General features: G+C 45.8%; 2 protein-coding genes across 2 annotated transcripts in view; one reads left to right on the top strand and one right to left on the bottom strand.

Moving 5' to 3' along the window:
* The window catches only part of EVC (EvC ciliary complex subunit 1), a 313725-nt gene that overhangs the window by 52953 nt on the left and 243356 nt on the right, over window positions 1-17416 (bottom strand). The gene's annotated exons all lie outside the window — the stretch shown is intronic.
* C4H4orf50 (chromosome 4 C4orf50 homolog) overlaps window positions 1-17416 on the top strand; it is a 49569-nt gene that overhangs the window by 17823 nt on the left and 14330 nt on the right. The window contains exons 5-8 of the mRNA XM_060147058.1: window positions 1036-1163; window positions 2645-5185; window positions 12542-12715; window positions 16895-16951. Of these exons, the coding sequence (XP_060003041.1) occupies window positions 1036-1163; window positions 2645-5185; window positions 12542-12715; window positions 16895-16951 (2900 nt within the window). The remainder of the gene's footprint in view (window positions 1-1035; window positions 1164-2644; window positions 5186-12541; window positions 12716-16894; window positions 16952-17416) is intronic.

Below are 17416 nucleotides of genomic sequence, written 5' to 3'. Positions count from 1 at the left end.
GGGCCAGCTCTCTTACGACATCCTGATGACACAGCAGGGTGGCGATCCCTGCTCTATGGTCAGGAAGCTGAGGCTCAGAGAGGTAGTGTTGCTTGCTTGATGCCACACAGCTGGGAAAGGCAGGATCAGAGTCCACAATGACCACGGCAAGGTCTGTGACGTAGACCCAACCCGACATTTAGGCTCAGCCCTCAGAAGGTGCCAACCAGCGACGCACGTGCCAGCCTCGGGCAGCAGGGGCCCCTTCAGGGGGATTTGTCTTCGCAGAAGACCGTGTCATGACCGGGAGCTGTTCTATTCCCCGCCCTCGCCCCAGTGACAGCTCAGGTGTGAGACAAGTGGGAAGCCTGGGAGTTGCTGGGACCCCCTTATCCCCACGTTGTCCCTAACGGGAACCAATATCTCTGCTAATATTCTCGGGGGCAGCTTCCAGGGTCCCTGCTGCAAAAGCCACTGCACGCAAGGAACCCCAAAGCCATGGTGTCCAACTGGCCGTCTGTGGTTTATGTAGTTTTCCAAGGTGAAATTCAACTTAAGGATGAGGGGGTCAGTTATACCCAGCGGGGCTGTTGACCAGCAAAGCTGACCTTTCCCCTCCCTCCCATTCCTGGGGAACAGAGCTGACAGGTCAAACGAGGTCAGGTTTGTCCTTGGGGAAGGGGTCAGGGCGTGTTGGGCAAAGCCTGGGCATCAACTCCCCTGTCTACGTGCTGACCGTGAGGGGCTGGGGGCCAGGGATCATGACCCTGTGTGACCATGACGGTGTGGGGCCAGGGAGATGTCGTGGGCTTTGTGGCCAGAAGAGTGGCTTCCAGACCCCATTCTGCTGCTTATCAGTGGATGTTGTTCCCCATCCCTGAGCCTCGGTTTCTCCCCTGACAGGCAGTGGTGGCCAGCAGGCCACTTCTGGAGGCTCAAAGGCCCTGAGTCATGAGAAATGCTGTCTCATCCTAACAGCAGATGGCACTGCTGGTGGCAATCATGGGAAAGCTCCTAGGAGGGTCTTCCTAACTCTCCGGTCCTGTCATTTCCCAGGCCAGCCCTCCGAGGGGCCCCGCGCCTGGGACTGCATCGGGGCTGGACAAAGCACTGCTGTCTTGATCCCAGGCCCGGAGACCACGGACCAGCTCCCAGGAGACCTCGCAGGATCTGCCCGTGGACAGGTGAGGCCAGAGGCTCTCTGCGTGCCTGGGGTGCCGGCTGGGTCTGACCAGCCCCACTGTGTGTGCTGCACAGTGTGGCCACCACGCAGAAGATGGGAGAAGAAGGTAAAGAAGCTTGGGGTTTGGAAGAACATTCTGGAAATAATTGAGAGGGAGATTTGAGCCCTGGGTGGGGAGTGGGCAGGAAGGCTGTGTGCCCCAGCTGTGTGCCCAGAGCCAGCTGCCACGTAGCAAACTTCATCTCATTGAAACCTCCCCGCCAGCGATGGGGCAGGAGCCATGACACCCCCCCTTCTGCATATGAGGACGTCGTGATTTCCCAAGGCCTCACAGCCCTCTAGGGGACGGGGGTCCTCACGTCTCCATAGCCCACACTCTGCACCACACTCTGCCCTACGGGTCAGGAGCCTGGCTCCAGCCAGCCCTGATGCGGTTCTGTGGTTCTAAAGAGGGGGGCCTTCCTTGCTCACCTACTTTCATTCATTCACCTCCTGCTCTGAGCCACTGCGTGGTGTGCTGTGTCACACCCAAAGTGGGAAAAGAGCAGAGCAGCCCCTGGGGTGGGGAGAGCTTCACAGAGAAGCTGGGGAAGTAGTTAGACAGACAGGAAACCAGGGATGGACAGCGAAAGGGCAGGCCAGGTGGGAAGACCCGCCAGGTAAAGGTGGTGAGGCTGGGAGCGCTGCGAGGTGCGAGTGGGGTCGTGGTCGCATGTGAGCTGAGGGCTCCTACCGAGCCTGGATGAAGCCAAGTTTCCTCTCCCGGGCCTCAGCCCAGCCCGGGTTTGTTCTGAGTCAGGCCAGTCCTCCTCTCTGGTTAAGCTCATTGAATAAGTAAATATAAAAAGATATTCAAAAATATCTATGAAACACCTCCTGTGTGCCCGGGACTATTCTAGGCAGATGGTCTACACCGTGCTGTCCACTAGAGCCTTCCACAGTGCTGGCAATATTCCGCACCTGTGCGGTCCAGTGTAGGAGCTGTGAACCACGCGTGGTTTCTGAGCACTTGAAACGTGGCTGGTGTGACTGCAGAACTGAGTGTTAACTTTCACTGAATTGCTTTAAATTGGAAGAGCCCCGTGTGGCCTGTGCGGCTACCGTATTGGGCAGTGCAGGGCTATGGGAGGAGTTAAACAATTACACACACACATATCCTGCATGATGTGAGTGAGGGGAGGGCGCCACAGAGCGAGGGAAAGGGGGTGAATGGACAGACCGTGGTGGAAGTGGTCAGCAAGGCCTTTTTGAGGAAGTAACGTTTGAGCTGAGATGTTAAGGAAACCAGAGGGTGAGCCGTGGCAGGGGGCGGCGGGGGGGGGGGCAGAGGGAAGGCCAGGGGCAGAGGCCCTGGAGTGCTAACAGACCCGGGGTGTTTGGAAGACCTGTATGGCTGGGTGAGGAGATGAGCTCAGAGAGACGGGGAGAGGCTCTATGGGGGAAGGGGCCGCTTCACCCCTTCTCTTCTCTTCCCTCCCCTAGTTTACTCCGGCTGAGCCCAGCTTGGGCGAACAGACTCTCCTTGTCATCTGTGGCTGCCCCCCGAGGCAGGACATGGACGGCTCACTCCTCCCGGTGGAGCTGGCCTGGATTTCAGAGCAGAACCTAGCAGCCACCCTGGCCCAGGTGTCCTTCCTCCCAATGCAGACATGCACACGCCCTCCCTGGGGGCAGGCTGGGGACTCGGCTCCCCTGCCACTCCTGCAGCTGCTCCTGGAAGATTCCCCAGAAGAACTGCAAGCCCAACAGGTGCTGGAGGCTAGGCCCCCGCCTGCTTCCTCCGCTGTAGGACACCCCAGCCGGGATCATCGCCCGGCAAGGAGCCACGATGCCTCCCTCTGCCGGGAGTCCCCATGCATTTCAAATCACCGATTTCCCAGGAGAGGCCCCGAGGACCTAAAAGACTCTTGCAAGGAGGGAGGAGGAACCCCAGGGCGGAGACTGGAGATGCGGGAGGCGAGGAGGACCAGCGGCAGGAAGGAGGACGACCTCGGTGCCAGGGCTCAGTCAAGTCAGGAAAGCCGTGAGAACCTGAGCCTGGAGGCTGGTGTCAGGGCCCCAGAGGGTGTATGGAATGAGCACGGGGCTTCCGAACCCCCGGCTGCAACCTCCTGCCCTGGGCCCAGGCGGGAGCTTCCACTGCCCCTTCTTCAGGGGGAGGCCTCAGTGTCAACGGAGGGTCCTGAATCCCTGAGCAGGAGGGGGTTGGGGGGAAGGCATGTCTGGAGCCCCCAAGAAGGAGGAGAAGGGGGAGAAGGGGGAGGAGGGCTTTCATCATCAGAGGAGGAAGAGGCCCCCACAGCCGCCTTCTCCAGGGCCCACGGCACCAATGGGCCGCCTCCGGCAGGTGCTCCAACCCTTGCAGAGCAGGGCAGAGCCCTCAGGAGAGTTCTGGGCAAGGAGGAAGATTGCGTGTGGTCTGGAAATGCTCTGCTTCTCCCAGAGGAAAGCCCTGAGGACAAAGGACAGGAAGAGGAGGAGGAATTGTCGCATCTCCACGGGTCCAGCCCGGGCCACAGGGATGTCCGGGAGGAGCCTGGCTCCGAGGACTGTGAAGCCAAGGAAATGCTTTTCCTACTGCAGGAGGGAGGTTTGCCACCGTCTCCTGGATTGGCTTTATGGCTCGAGGGGGCCCGACCTACCAGTCACCCCCGGGCTCCGAGCAAAGGCCGTGAGGGATCTGCGTTAAAAATAGAGGAATTTGAAGAGGAGATGGAGGCTTGTTTCCAGCAACTCTCCATCCTGAAGCCTGGGAGTGGGGGGCATGGCCGGAAAGCTTCCTCGTTGGCAGGAGAGAACTGGAGCTTTGCTCGGAGATGGTACAGCTGCCAGGAGGACGCGTATCCTCAGCAGGCTTTGGCAAACCAGGATCTCGATATTTGTTATGCCAAGGAAGCAAACCCCGAGGAGCCTGATGAAGACGTTAAGCGGGGAGAGAATGAGGCCGTAGGCACCGGCGAAGTTCTTCCAGGGCCGGTGCTGGATTTGGTCAACCTGAGCCCAGGCCCGCCAGAGGGGCCCTCTGAGTGGGGTCGGAACCAGCTCTCTCAACAGCCGAGAGCCCTCGAGAGAGCGAGGACGAGGTTTCGTCAGCTCATTTCTGGATTGAAGACGGAGAGAAGCAAAGTTTTACGTGACAACGCCAAGCTTCAGGTAGATCAGGAACGATGCCACAGAAAACTGCGTGTCCTGGAAAAAGAGAGGGAGAGAAATGTGAAAAAAATATCTGCGCTCAAACAGGATAACGGCGTGCTGTTAGGAGACATCTCTCACGTAAAGAGGGAGCTGGACCAGTACGTGCAGGTCATTTCTGACCTTGAAGACTGTAACAGGAAAAGTTACTGCAAAATTTCTGAGCTCGAAGAGGAAAACGAGAGATTGAAAGGGCACCTTGGGCAGCTCTGGAAAGTCATGTCTGCGAGCATCCGAAAATCCAAAGGCGTGATGGAGTGCATCACCCTGGAAAACTGGGAGCTCAGTGCACTGATTTCGGAGCTTGGGGTCAGTTATAAAGAGCTGATAAAGGATATAGTGCTGGGAATAGAAGACATGATCCAAGCCTTCAGGGGGGAGAATGAACACCTTCTACAAAGGATCCAAGTCCTGGAGGGGGAAGTCGTGTGGGGGAGCAGCACAGATGTGGGACCTTTGGTGAGAGCAGAGGAGTATCTCCAGGGAAAAAACATGATGGCGGTGGACCAGGTGAACGCTGTAGAAAGGGGGGTGCAGGTGACTGAGCTTCCAGGGCAACTGACTGCAAGAGGCCCTGGGCCACCCTCGGAGCAGGAAATGGGTCTGGCTGGAGTGTGGACGGAACCTTGTTTAGGCCTGGAGAATTCCAGGTGCGGTGCTGATTCTCCTGCTACATCACTGGTCTGGGGAAACGCCGCAGGATCCAGTGCCCTGCAAGGAAACACCGATGGGGCAGGAGTGAACGAAGCACATTTGGAGAAGGACGACAAAAGACCACGGTGTTCTGCAGACCAAGGGCGAGCTCTGAAGTCCCCATGCAGTGGCCCCCGGGTAGGTTGACTCTGCATGGTTGTTTAATCGTCTTGCTGACTTATAGCACTGACCACACCCTTTACTACCGTGTCCTCCAGCAGCCCTAGGAAGGAGGAACAGTCACCACCCCCATTTCCCAGATGAGAAAACGTAGGCACAGAGAACTTAAGTGACTTGCCCAGAGTCACACAGCTAGGAGGGGTTGAGCCCAGACTCTACCTGGGCAGTCAGGCTCCAGAGTCTTTATTCTTACCCTGGACAAGATAATGCGAGTCTGCCCCTCTGCTCAGGCCGTTCAAATTGGTATCTGGTGGGACATGGAGTGGGTGTTTACACTTCAATATTAGAGCTTTCACTTTCAGACCAAGGAGTTTTTCAAGCACCTCAAGTTATAATTCTGCACATTGAGTCTTTTTTTTTTGGTATTTATGTATTTATATTGAGACATAATTGATATCTAACACTGTGTAAGTTTAAGATGTGCAATGTGTTGAGTTGATACATTTCTATATTGCAATCTGATTACCACCATAGCTTTAGCCAACACCTCTATCACACTGAATACTGGGTCTTGAAAGGAGAGAGCAGTGGGCTTTAGAACTCAGTCAAACAGGGTTCAAACCCAGGTCTGTGCTGACTACATCCGTGACTTCTCTGAGTTGTTTTCCTCATCTGTGGACAGTACTCGACATTCAGGACTGCTAGGATGAAATTTATTTTTCCAGTGGTCTTGAATGTGTCTGTAGGATATTTAGTGTTGAGTCCTTTGTATATATTCATATCCGATCTCTCTGCCTCTCTGTTTCTGTCTCTCTGTCTCTGTCGCTCTCTCTTTCTCTCCAATTTTATCAGTCATTTCACAGGATCATTTTTGGTTTTATTGATGTTCTTTATTGTATGTCTGTATTTTATTTCATTGGTTTCTTCTAATATCTTCATGGTTTCCTTTCTTCTACTTTCTTTTGTTTTCATTGGCTGTTCTTTTTCAGGCTTCCTGTGTTGAAAGTTTGGATCATTGATTTTCAACTGTTCTTCTTTTGTGATTTATGCGTTTAAATCTATGCATTTCTCTCTAAGCACTGTTTCAAGTACAACCCACACATTTTGATAAGTTGTACTTTTTATGTCTGTTCAGTTCAAAGTTTAGCTTTTAATTTCTATTGTAATTTCTTCCTTGACCCATGGGTCATCTAGAAGTGTGTTGTTGAATTTCCAAGCATCTGTAGAATTTTTTAGTTATATTTTTGCTATTGATGTCTAGTTTTATTTCATTGTTGTCAGAAAACATACACTATATTATTTTATTATTTTATTTTTATTATTATTATTTTTTCCTGTATGGGGGCCTCTCACTGTTGTGGCCTCTCCCTCTGCGGAGCACAGGCTCCAGACGCGCAGGCCCAGTGGTCATGGCTCACGGGCCCAGCCGCTCCGCGGCACGTGGGATCTTCCCGGACCAGGGCATGAACCCGTGTCCCCCGCATTGGCAGGAGAACTCTCAACCACTGCGCCACCAGGGAAGCCCCACTGTATTATTTTAATCTTGAAATTTGTTGAGATTTTTTTCATTGACCATGTTATGGTCTATTTTGGTAAATATTTTATGTGCCCTTGCAAAGAATGAATATTCTGCAGTTGCTGGGTATTAATTAGCCCAAGCAGATTAATTATACTGATCAAATCTTCACTATCATTACTGATGTATGGTCTATTCGTTTTGTCATCTACCAAGATGGCTTTTTTTTTTTTGCGGTACGCGGGCCTCTCACTGTTGTGGCCTCTCCTGTTGTGGAGCACAGCCTCCGGACGCACAGGCTCAGCGGCCATAGCTCACGGGCCTAGCTGCTCCGCAGCATGTGGGATCTTCCCGGAGCGGGGCACGAACCCGTGTCCCCTGCGTCGGCAGGTGGACTCTCAACCACTGTGTCACCAGGGAAGCCCTGAGATGGCTTTTGAAATCTCCAACTCTGAGTTTGCATTTGTTTATTTCTTATTTTTGTTATGTTAGTTTTAATTCATATGTTTTGAAACTATTTATTAGATACGCATGGATATAGGATTATGATGTATTCCTGGTGAACTGACTCTTATCCTGATGAAATATCTGTCATTATCTCTCACATTTCTTGCCCTAAGGTTGACTTTGTCTGATATTAAAGTACCACATCAGTTTCTTTTCATTAGTATTTTCATGGTATATAAATTTTTTACACCATCCATCTTTTTGCTTTCAAGCTATCAGTATCTTTAAAGTATGTTTCTTAGAAACAACATATGGCTGTTTTTGGTTTTTTTTTAAACTTAGTTCAGTTTGACATCCTCTGCTTTTTAGTTGGAGTGTTTGGTCCATTTACATTTCACATACATAATTGTGTAATTGGCTCTATGTTTACCTTCTTGCTGTTTCTTCTATTTGTCTGTTCTGTTCTCTTTTCTTTTATTCCTTCTTTCTGCCTTTGTTTTTGGTATTAGTAAACTATTTTCTATTATTCCATTTTCTTCTCTATTAGCTTATTTTGATACACATTTTAGTGTCATTCTTTTAGTGGTTACCCTAGAAATTTCAAATTGTAGCTATTAATTATTAAAATTTACTTTAAATTAGTACTTTTACCATGTCTCAAATAATTCAAAAATCTTTTAATAGTTTACTCCATTTATTCCTTTTCATCCTTTTCATTGTTTATTTTTGTCAACTATGTTACTTCTACGTATATATACCTTACAAAGTGCTATTACTGTTGTTGTTTTAAACACTCAATAATCTTTTATGTTTATTCATATCTTTCTACATTCTTGTGCTGTTCATTCTGTCTTCTACTTGTGTAGGTCTGTTTTACACCCACGTGAAGAACTTTGTTATTTTTCGCTGGTGATGAATCCCCTCAAATTTCTTTTTATGAAAACAATTTTTCAACTCCACTTTTAAAAGATTTTTTTCACTCTGGATTCACAATTTTAGATAGGAAGATATGTCTCCCTCTTTTGACACTTTAAAGATCTCATTTCATTGTTTTCTGGCTCCCACAGTTTCTGTTCAGAAATGGAATAATTTGTCTTTTTTCGCCTGAAAGAAATGTGTCATTTTACCTCAGACTATTTTAAAGATTTGCTTTTCATCTTTGGGTTTTGGCAGTTAGATTATGATGTGCTTACATGAAATTTATGTTTATCCTGCTTGGTTTTTCTGAGCCTCTTGAAACTGTGGAGTCATATCTTTAATCAGATTTGGAAAATTCTTGGCCATTAGTTCTTCAAATATTTTGTTCCTTTCTATTTTTCTCTCCTCTCCTAAAAACCTAGACTGTTTTTTCACTTTATCCCACATCTTTTGGAACTGTTCTATTTTTTTCTCTTTGTGTTATCAGTTTGAATTTTCTATTGACCTGTCTTTTAGTTCACTAAAAGTTCTGCTGTTCAGTTCTGCTGTGTCCTGTCTTCTAATAAACCCATCCATTAGTTCTTAATTTCATTTACTGTATTTTGCAGTAGCATATCCATTTTATCCTTTTTAAAGAGATTCTGATTCTCTGTTGAAATACTCCACATTTTCATTCATTTTTGTCTGTCTTTTCCTATGTTGTTAAAAAATACAATCATAGTTATTTTGAAGGTCTTGTCTGCTAACCCCAATATCTAGATTATCTCTGAGTCTGTTTCTATTGGCTATTTTATTTCTTGGTTAAGGCCCACTTTTCTGTTTCTTCATGTGACTAGTAATTTTTTTTAAATGTTGGATGTTATGTGGAACATGTAGAGATTCCTGCTTATTAGCTTCCTCTAAAGCATGTTGTAAGTTTTGCTCCGGTAGGTAGCTGAATGATCAGCAGACCATTATTCCTGTGCAGGTCTACTTCAGTTTCCCCCTCAGTACCAGGGCTTGATTTTACTCCTCAAGGGTGGTCCTTGCTTCTAGGACATGGCCTTTCAGTGGTATCAACTGAGTTCCCAGAGCATTCACCAAAGACTCTCCACTTCGGCTACGCCAGAACTTTGCTATCTTTGTAGCAGTGTGTGACCTCCAAAATCTCTTTAGCAATTGATCTCCCAGCTGCTGTTCTCTGCTAGGCCTCAGAGTCTTACACTATGTTGCACCACGTATGATTCAGCCCAGGACCCAAGGGTATTTCTAGGACAGTGTCTGGATTTCTTCTCTGTGGCTCACCTCTCTCTGTTGCTTTGTCCCACAAACCCCAGCTGTCATAGCATCCCTGAACTCCAGTCTCTGATTCCACTTAGCAGGACCACCATGCTCAACATGGGATCTATTTCCCTGAACCATGGTTTGGAAAATGTTCCAGGGACGATGTAGAGCTCACCTTGTTGTGCATCCTTTTTCTCAGGGATTGTAGCCCTGCATTGGCTGCCATTTAATGCCTGCAAAGAATTGTTTTTATATAGTTCCCTCATATCTTGTCAAATCCCAGCTAGTAAGACCTGGTGGGAACTGAAACTCTGAGAAGGTGAATTTCAAACTGAGAGTCTCAAGGTTTGAAAGGAGCAGCGAAGGAAGAACATTCCAGGCAGAGGGAGAAGCAAGTGGCCAGCCCCTGAGGCAGGAATGAGCCTAGCTTGCTGAAAAGCAGAAAGTAGCCAGTGTGGCTGGATCACGGTGGGCATGGGTGGGGCGTGGTATGAGATGAGGATGGAAAAGTTGTCATGAGAAAGATCACGGGAGGCCTTGTAGGCTCTGGTTATGATCACTTCCAAATGCAGTGGGAGACTATTGGAGGGTTTTCAGCAGGACAACATGATTAAATTTCTGTCGTAAAATGATGTGATCTTTGATGCTGTAAAGACACAGAGAGGACACAGCGAGAACAGTCAAGAGGATTTTTGCCAAGAGATGATGCTAGAATAGAGGAATTTTTTTTAAAAAAAAGAGAGGAGTCCAGGTAAAAACTAGAGTTAGAATCAATGGGATTTGTTGATGGGCAGGAGGCAGAGGGTGAAGAAAGCTTCCTGTTTCCCTCGTCCCAGGTTACAAACCTGATCTTGTTTTTATTTGCTTAAAATAAAAACCTTAAACCCTCTGGGTCTTCCTGTCACACTTGGTATGAAGTCCAAACTCCTTTTGGTGAGTTATAAACTGGCCCCTGGGGAGCTTCAGCCGTTGCTAGATACATTCCCTAGTCTCTGCGCTCCTAGTTCCTCAACCCGGCCCTCCCACACCCCAGCTTTCTCCTGAGAACTGCTGCTCACCATCTAGGTCTCATTTTAGGGCATCTCCTCCCAATCCCCCGGGATGGATTCGGTGCAGAGGCAACTCAGGCACGTCTCTCCCCAGCTCTGCTTTCCGTGGTGCCATTTTGGTAGCTTGCAGTTGGCCATGACGGTATTTAAACCACGGAAATCAGCACGTGCTACACATCCGTGTGCCTCTCCCTCCCTGGAGAGTGGTTGTTACGCATTCACCACACGCTGCTGGGTGGCAGTGGACGCCTTTGATTTACTGCTTCCCTGGGGCTCCGGCGGCCTCCTGGCTTCTCCCCACTGCCCTGTGCTAGTGGCTTATCTCTGCGTCAACCTCCCCCACCAGACAGAGCTCCCCGAGGGCCGTGTTCCCCAGGGCTCCCAGCCCAAGTGCAGCCTGTGGCTAGAGCACGTGCCTCTGAGGTCTCTTAGGGAGCAAGTGAGTCATGGGTCGTTCACAAGGGTCGCTGAGTGGGGCGGTCCCACGTGGCAGGCAGGGCCGGCCTCCACCCCACACTTTTATTCTCTTTAGAATAATGTCCTGTGGATGCTGTCTTAGGACCCTGGGGATGAAGCCCAAATCACCGCAGAGGAGAGAGGCAGCAAAGGCACCAAACTTCCCGGAAAGGCCAAGTCGTTTTGCAAATCTTGGAGCTGGATCTTACGGAACCATTCGGAGCACCCATCTGTTTTTGACAGGGCCCAGCCTGTGAATCTCAGGCCCACAATCTGTGAATTTCTATTAACTAAAAAAAACAAAACAACACATTCTGCTATCGTATTCCTTGCTTACGAGAGAGGCCTGATGGGCCACCGAGTCGCCTTGACTCTGCTGTCTCTGTCTCCCTTCCATCCTCTCTCTCCTGCCCCTCCTGCTATCTCACACCCAGGTCAGGAACACGTGGAAGAGATGATCTCTGTGGGCTTTCCATTCCCGGGGTGGCTGCTTTCAATGAAAGCTAGACTGCCAGGGCCGGGAGCAAAGGCATTTGAGACACCTCTGAGTTTCTGGGACCCTGGACACATTGCAATTGGAACGTTTACTATTAGCAGGGCTGCTCTTGCCCAAGGCCACCTTAGTAGCATGAATCAAGAGCTTAATGGTGCTCAGGGCCTTGACATAGAAATTCCCCTCTGATGATCTCAGGGGAAGAAACAGAGGTGTGTCAGATAAGGCTTTCTATCTCAGCCCCAATTATAGCATCAGTATATTAGAATAATCTGAGCGTTCACCATGCCACAGAATACTGCATAGATACTAACAACAGGGTTTTCGACATTATTTAATGATATGGAAAAATGACCATGACATGGTATTAAGGGAGGAAAACAGAATACAAAAGATATCTATGGCATATAAACGTATATAGAAAAAAATATGTGGGGATGTATGTGTGTGTGTGTGTGTGTGTGTATATATATATATATGCATATATACATATATATGCATGTTTATGTATATGTATGTATACGTTATTAAAAAATAAAAATTTAGAGTCCAGAACCAGTGGGGGCAGTGGCATCACTGCCATTTGACCACACTTCCCATGGTGATAAATCAGCCCCTTTTTTCTCACTTTCTGCCCTCCCAGAAATTCCCTATTTGATGTTCATATGAAACCCACTCGTGTTTGACCCAAGAAGGGTGAGAGGCTATTTTGTACTGATTTAAGAAGAGTGTTTGGGGAAAGTGCAGTATATTCTGTTCCATAGAAATACATGAAGGTTTAGTGTAATAAGCATCTCATAATTGGACTTGAACGCTAAATTTCATTCATCATACTGTGTTTCAGTATAATGGTGACTGATGTCTATTAAAACAGACTCTGGAATACCATGCCATTTCACATATTTTTCATGTGTGAAAAAAAATATTTTTTTTTAAATAACACTCTAGAATGCTATTCTGTGATTCCCTAGACCCTCTCCAACTCTCCCATTCAAGGGTAAGGGCACCTGGGTAAGGGCATAGCAGAAAGACTGAAAATCTAAGATAATATATGGATAATAATGATGTTTATGCTGGCTAATAGTTTTTGGAGTGATCTCTGTTACTTTATTTTGTGGAATTTATTGTAAGCAGGAGAACAAATTAAGAAGGAAAACGGGTACTGTCTGTTGGCTAAGGCCAATGACGTGGAAGATTACCTAAGAATTACAGTCAAATCTGTGATTCTACAGCTCCAGGACCCTGAAGCTGAGGCTTCCAAGGAGGACCTCAGGCTGTGCGTCAGACAACTGCGTCACCAAGTGCTGACCCTGCAGTGCCAGCTCCGAGACCGAGGGTCTGCACACCAGGAGCTGCAGGCTTCTCGGGATGAGGCTGCCCGTCTCCGGTGCGAGCTCAAGGACAAGGTAGGCTGGGCCCACGCTTCCCTCTCCCGCCTGAACACCAAGGTTCCCTCACTTGGGAAAGTTTTGAGAGTAGAAAAAAGAAGTAGGTAAGATCTCACTGGCCCTTTCCCGCAGTTTGTAAGTATTTATTAGATTTTGAAAGTGCAGAGCAGTATAGGGAAGAAAAACCAGCCTGTAATCCCTCCATCCAGGTAACCTTTGTTAGATCTAAAAATAATAATACATGTGTATGGCTTTTTAAAAAATCAAACAGTTTTTTTTTAATAAATCCATCTGCAATTTATTTGGGGATAGATTATGAGGAAGGCATTTGATTACCTTTTTCTCCAAGTAGATAACCAAATATAACTTCATTCTTTTCAGAAGGCATATTTCCTCCATGGCTTGACATGTCCTCCTTTTTGTCAAACAGTTTTTTAAATGTTACATAAATAAAAGTCCTTTCTCTGTAAGGAGGAAGTGCGTGTGAATATAAAAGAGCAACAAGAGAGGTCCTTGTGGAGTTGGAACGGTTCAGTATCTTGTCTGTGGTGGTGGAGACACAAGCCTACACAGGTGATAAAATTGTACAGAACTTGGAACACACACACACACACACACACACACACACACACACAAACGTACACAGGAGAGATCCGAGTAAGAATGGTGGATTGGGATTAGCAGATGCAAACCATTATATATAGGATGGATAAACAAGGTCCTACTGTATAGCTCAGGGAACTATATTCAATATCCTGTGATAAACCATAATGGAAAAGAATACAAAAAAATAATATATATATATACATATATATATATATCTCTGCATCACTTTGCTGTATAGCAGAAATTAACACAACATTGTAAATCAACTATACTTCAATAAAATAAACCTTTAAAAAAAGAATGGTGGATTGTATCCACATCAATACCTGGTTGTAATAGTCTATAGTTTTGCACAATGTTCCCATTAGAGGAAACCAGGCAAAGTACACAAGGGATCTCTCTGTATTATTTTTTTAAACTGTATGTAAATCTAAAATTATCTCAACCTTTAAAAAATGCAGAAAAATATAGTCCTTTCTCCCCCTCAACCCCAACTCCTTCTAACTTCCTTTATTTTAACCCTATCTACCCACATTCAGTACGTGTGTGTACATATATGAAATCATACCATAAGAAACATTCTGCATCTTGCTATTATCATTTAATAAAAAATTTTGGTGATATTTCCGTATCAATACATGCAAACTGAACTTCATTATTTTAAACTCTTGCATATTATTTTTCAAGAGACCAAACCATAACTTCCTTAACCAATTCTTTGTTTACGGAAATCTAAATTGTTCCTGTTACTGTGCTTTACAAACGAACATTTTATACATCTGTCTTGGGATATGTTTCTGCTACATCCTAGTGAAAGAGTTACTGGGTCAAAGGCTATGTACATAATTAACTTTGATCGATAATGGCAAATAACCCTCCAAAATGTTGCATCATGTATACTCCCACCATAAATAAATGAGTGTATTTGTTTGGCTACAACTTGTTACCCTGAATCATATCACACTTTACATTTTTTTGGCAAAGCGATGGGTGAAAATACACTATCAACATTTTGGAGTGATTTCTGACTCCTTCTTATGCATTCTTTGTATAATCGAATACACTGTACATGGAGTTTTATGTCCACTGTCCATGTTGCTTCATAGCCTTTTTGTCCCTTATTTTTTGGACTGTGCAGTAATCTATGGGGTGGATGTGATTTCTCTTCCCCTACTGTTGGATCTATAGTTATTTCCATTAATTTATATATCATTGTTTATATACAATAGTTCAGAGAACTGGGATTACTGGTTTAAGGAGAAGAAATGGTGTTCATTCTAAATACATATTGCAAATTTGCTTTCCAAAGTATTGGCACCTACCTCCAAAGCCAAGGCAATTAATGAAGGTATATTTGTCACTGTGCCCTCAACCAGCACAGGAGGTATGATGACGTTTTTGTCCTGTCTGTCACTGACCTGTGAAAAATAGAACTCCAGTTACACATGTTAGACCTTTTTACCCTATCCAATATATGTTTAAGTCTATTTTTTATTCTTTTCATTCTTTTTGTCTTTCTCTGCTTCAGTTTGGATATTTCTTTCTAATCCATCTTCCAGTTACGTAATACTCTTTAGGTGAGTCGAATTTGCTCTTAAACTCATTATTTTAGTTCTTCATTTCAGGTATTGTATTTTGCAGTCTTAGAATTTCCATTTGACTAATTTTTTATAGCTTCCAGTTCTCTGATGAAATTCTTGTAATATAATTATTAAACATTTCCATCAAAGTTATTTTCAGGTCTGTCTCTGATAGCTCCATTTTACATTCCCACTAACAATGGATGAAGGTCCCAACTTCTCCACATTCTCACATTTGCTACTGTCTGTCTTTCTGTTGCTAACCATCCTAGTGGGTGTGAAGTGGTTATTCTCACTGTGGTTTTGACTTGCATTTCCTTAATGGCTAATAGTGTTGAGCATCTTTTCATGTGTTTATTTGCAATTCATATATCTTTTTTGGAGAAATGTCTATTCAGATCCTTTGTCCACTTTGTGATTGGGTCGTTTCTTTTTTTGTTGTTGAGTTGTAAGAATTTGCTATATATTCTAGATACAGTCCCTTACTAGCTATAGGGTGTGCAAAATTTTCTCCCATTCTGTTGTCTTTTCACTTTCTTCTCGTCTGTTTTTTAATTGCAAATGCCCCAACACACAGCTCACAGAAACACATTCATGCTATTTCTTAAACTGAAGTAGAGAGACGATTTCACCCAAGCCTGCAAATATTATCGTGTACCTTCCAAATAGAGGACAGTCTGCTTGGAGCTGGCATTTTACCCTTCAAATATATTCAGAAACGTGTGCCAAAATAGGAATATAGAAATGTTCATTAAAGCCTTGTTTGTAAAGCAAAAAAACAGAAACAATATACGTTTTCATAAACAAAGAATTGGTTAAATAAATTTTGTTTCAACCTCATGATTAACTAATATGCAAGATTTTAAAAGAATGTGATCGGTTTGTATGTAATAACATGGAATTAACACCACGATTTTATATTAAATGACAAAAGCAAGCTGTAATACATTTTGTATAGTATAGTTTCATGTGTGTATGTGTGTGTGTGTGTGTATATACACATGTGAATTCTGATTATGGGTATGTAAGGTTGAAAATAGCATTAGAGGTCAGAAGAGTTCAAGGGGAGAGGAAGAAGTACATTTATTTATCTAGCTTTCTTGTACTGACTACAGAGGGAATCAGAGAGTGAGTGAGAAGAATTCACACCTGTGGTATACCTGTGGTATTGTAGCTTATTACTTATACCTGTGGTATACCTGTGGTATTGTAGCTTATTACTGTGTGTCTTTTGAATAGAAGACAGTCTGCTTGGAGCCGGCCTTTTACTCTTCAAATATATTCAGAAACGTGTGCCGAAATAGATGCATAGAAATGTTCATTTTGTGGAACAGGAATTTAGGCAGGACTCGGCTGGGCAATTCTGCTCTGCAAAGCATCAGTGGGGATCCCTTGGTGGTAGTCAGCTGGATGCTGGGCTAGGCTGGAAGGTCCAAGGTGGCTTCACACATGTGCCTGCCACAGAGAGTAATAATGATGTATATTCATCGAATGTTGACCAGATGCCAGGCCTTGTCTAAGCACTTTACAAGAATCGATTCACAGGGTCCTTATCCAATCCTCACCGTTAGGTGGACACTAGTACTAACCCCACTTTACAGATGAGAAAGCTGAGGCAGAGGAAGACTTGAGTTGCACGGGGTCACAGTTCTAGTGAGTGGCTGGGCTGGGGTTAGGGTGTCTGGCTAGGGAACCTACAGGTTTAACACCACACCAAAGAACGCTGGCCCCTCTGCATGGGGAATGGGGAAGGCTTCCCTCCTGAAGTACGAGGCAACAGAACTGGCCCTGGCAACTGCAGTCTGGCAGAGCTCATTCTCCAGTGCTCAGAGCATCCTTCCTCCTCGGATCCGGCCGAGGAGCTGATGGGAAAGGTCCCTGTTCCCACCGAGAGCTCCTGTGGGGAAAGAGGGGCATAAGAGCCAAGCTCTCTGAGCATGGCTCGCCTGTGGACGCACCGAGCTGTGTAATCCACGGCTCAACGTTTCCAAAAATCTCGGTTCTCTTTCAGCTTGATGCACTTCAGAAAAAGCACCAGGAAGCAAATTTGGCTGTGACTCCTCTGAAGGTAATACGTGTGTGAAATCAGTATGAAATGTCCCTTTCAAAAGAAAAAAGAGCTTAGTATTTTTCCCATTAGGAGGTAGTCCATTTCTATTGTGTAAAAACACTGGAAAGAAGAAGGAAAGGGGCAAGTGGCACCCCAAGTCCCTATTTGAATCTAGCATTTGCATGTATTTTCTTCCCATATATTTTCCATGTGTCTGAGGTCCTACTATACCTGTACGTCTGTGTCTGGCTTTTTCCACTTGGGAGTATAACCCATATAGGGGTTGTCTTCACCAGCCTTTGAAGCTGCTGTTCATGCCGCAGTCTAAAGCAGGAGGCACCGCAGTTACTGGGTCAAAGGCTATGTACATATGTACAGACCCTTTCGGGTGTTCAAATCCCTCTGTCCACTCTCCTTCCCTCTCTCCCTCCCTCCCTCTCTCCTTTGCATTATTGCACATAAACACCATGGTGCACATTTTTT

This window comes from Lagenorhynchus albirostris, chromosome 4, assembly GCF_949774975.1.
Source record: "Lagenorhynchus albirostris chromosome 4, mLagAlb1.1, whole genome shotgun sequence".
Taxonomy (NCBI): domain Eukaryota; kingdom Metazoa; phylum Chordata; class Mammalia; order Artiodactyla; family Delphinidae; genus Lagenorhynchus; species Lagenorhynchus albirostris.
This window is presented reverse-complemented; position numbering and strand designations above follow the sequence as displayed.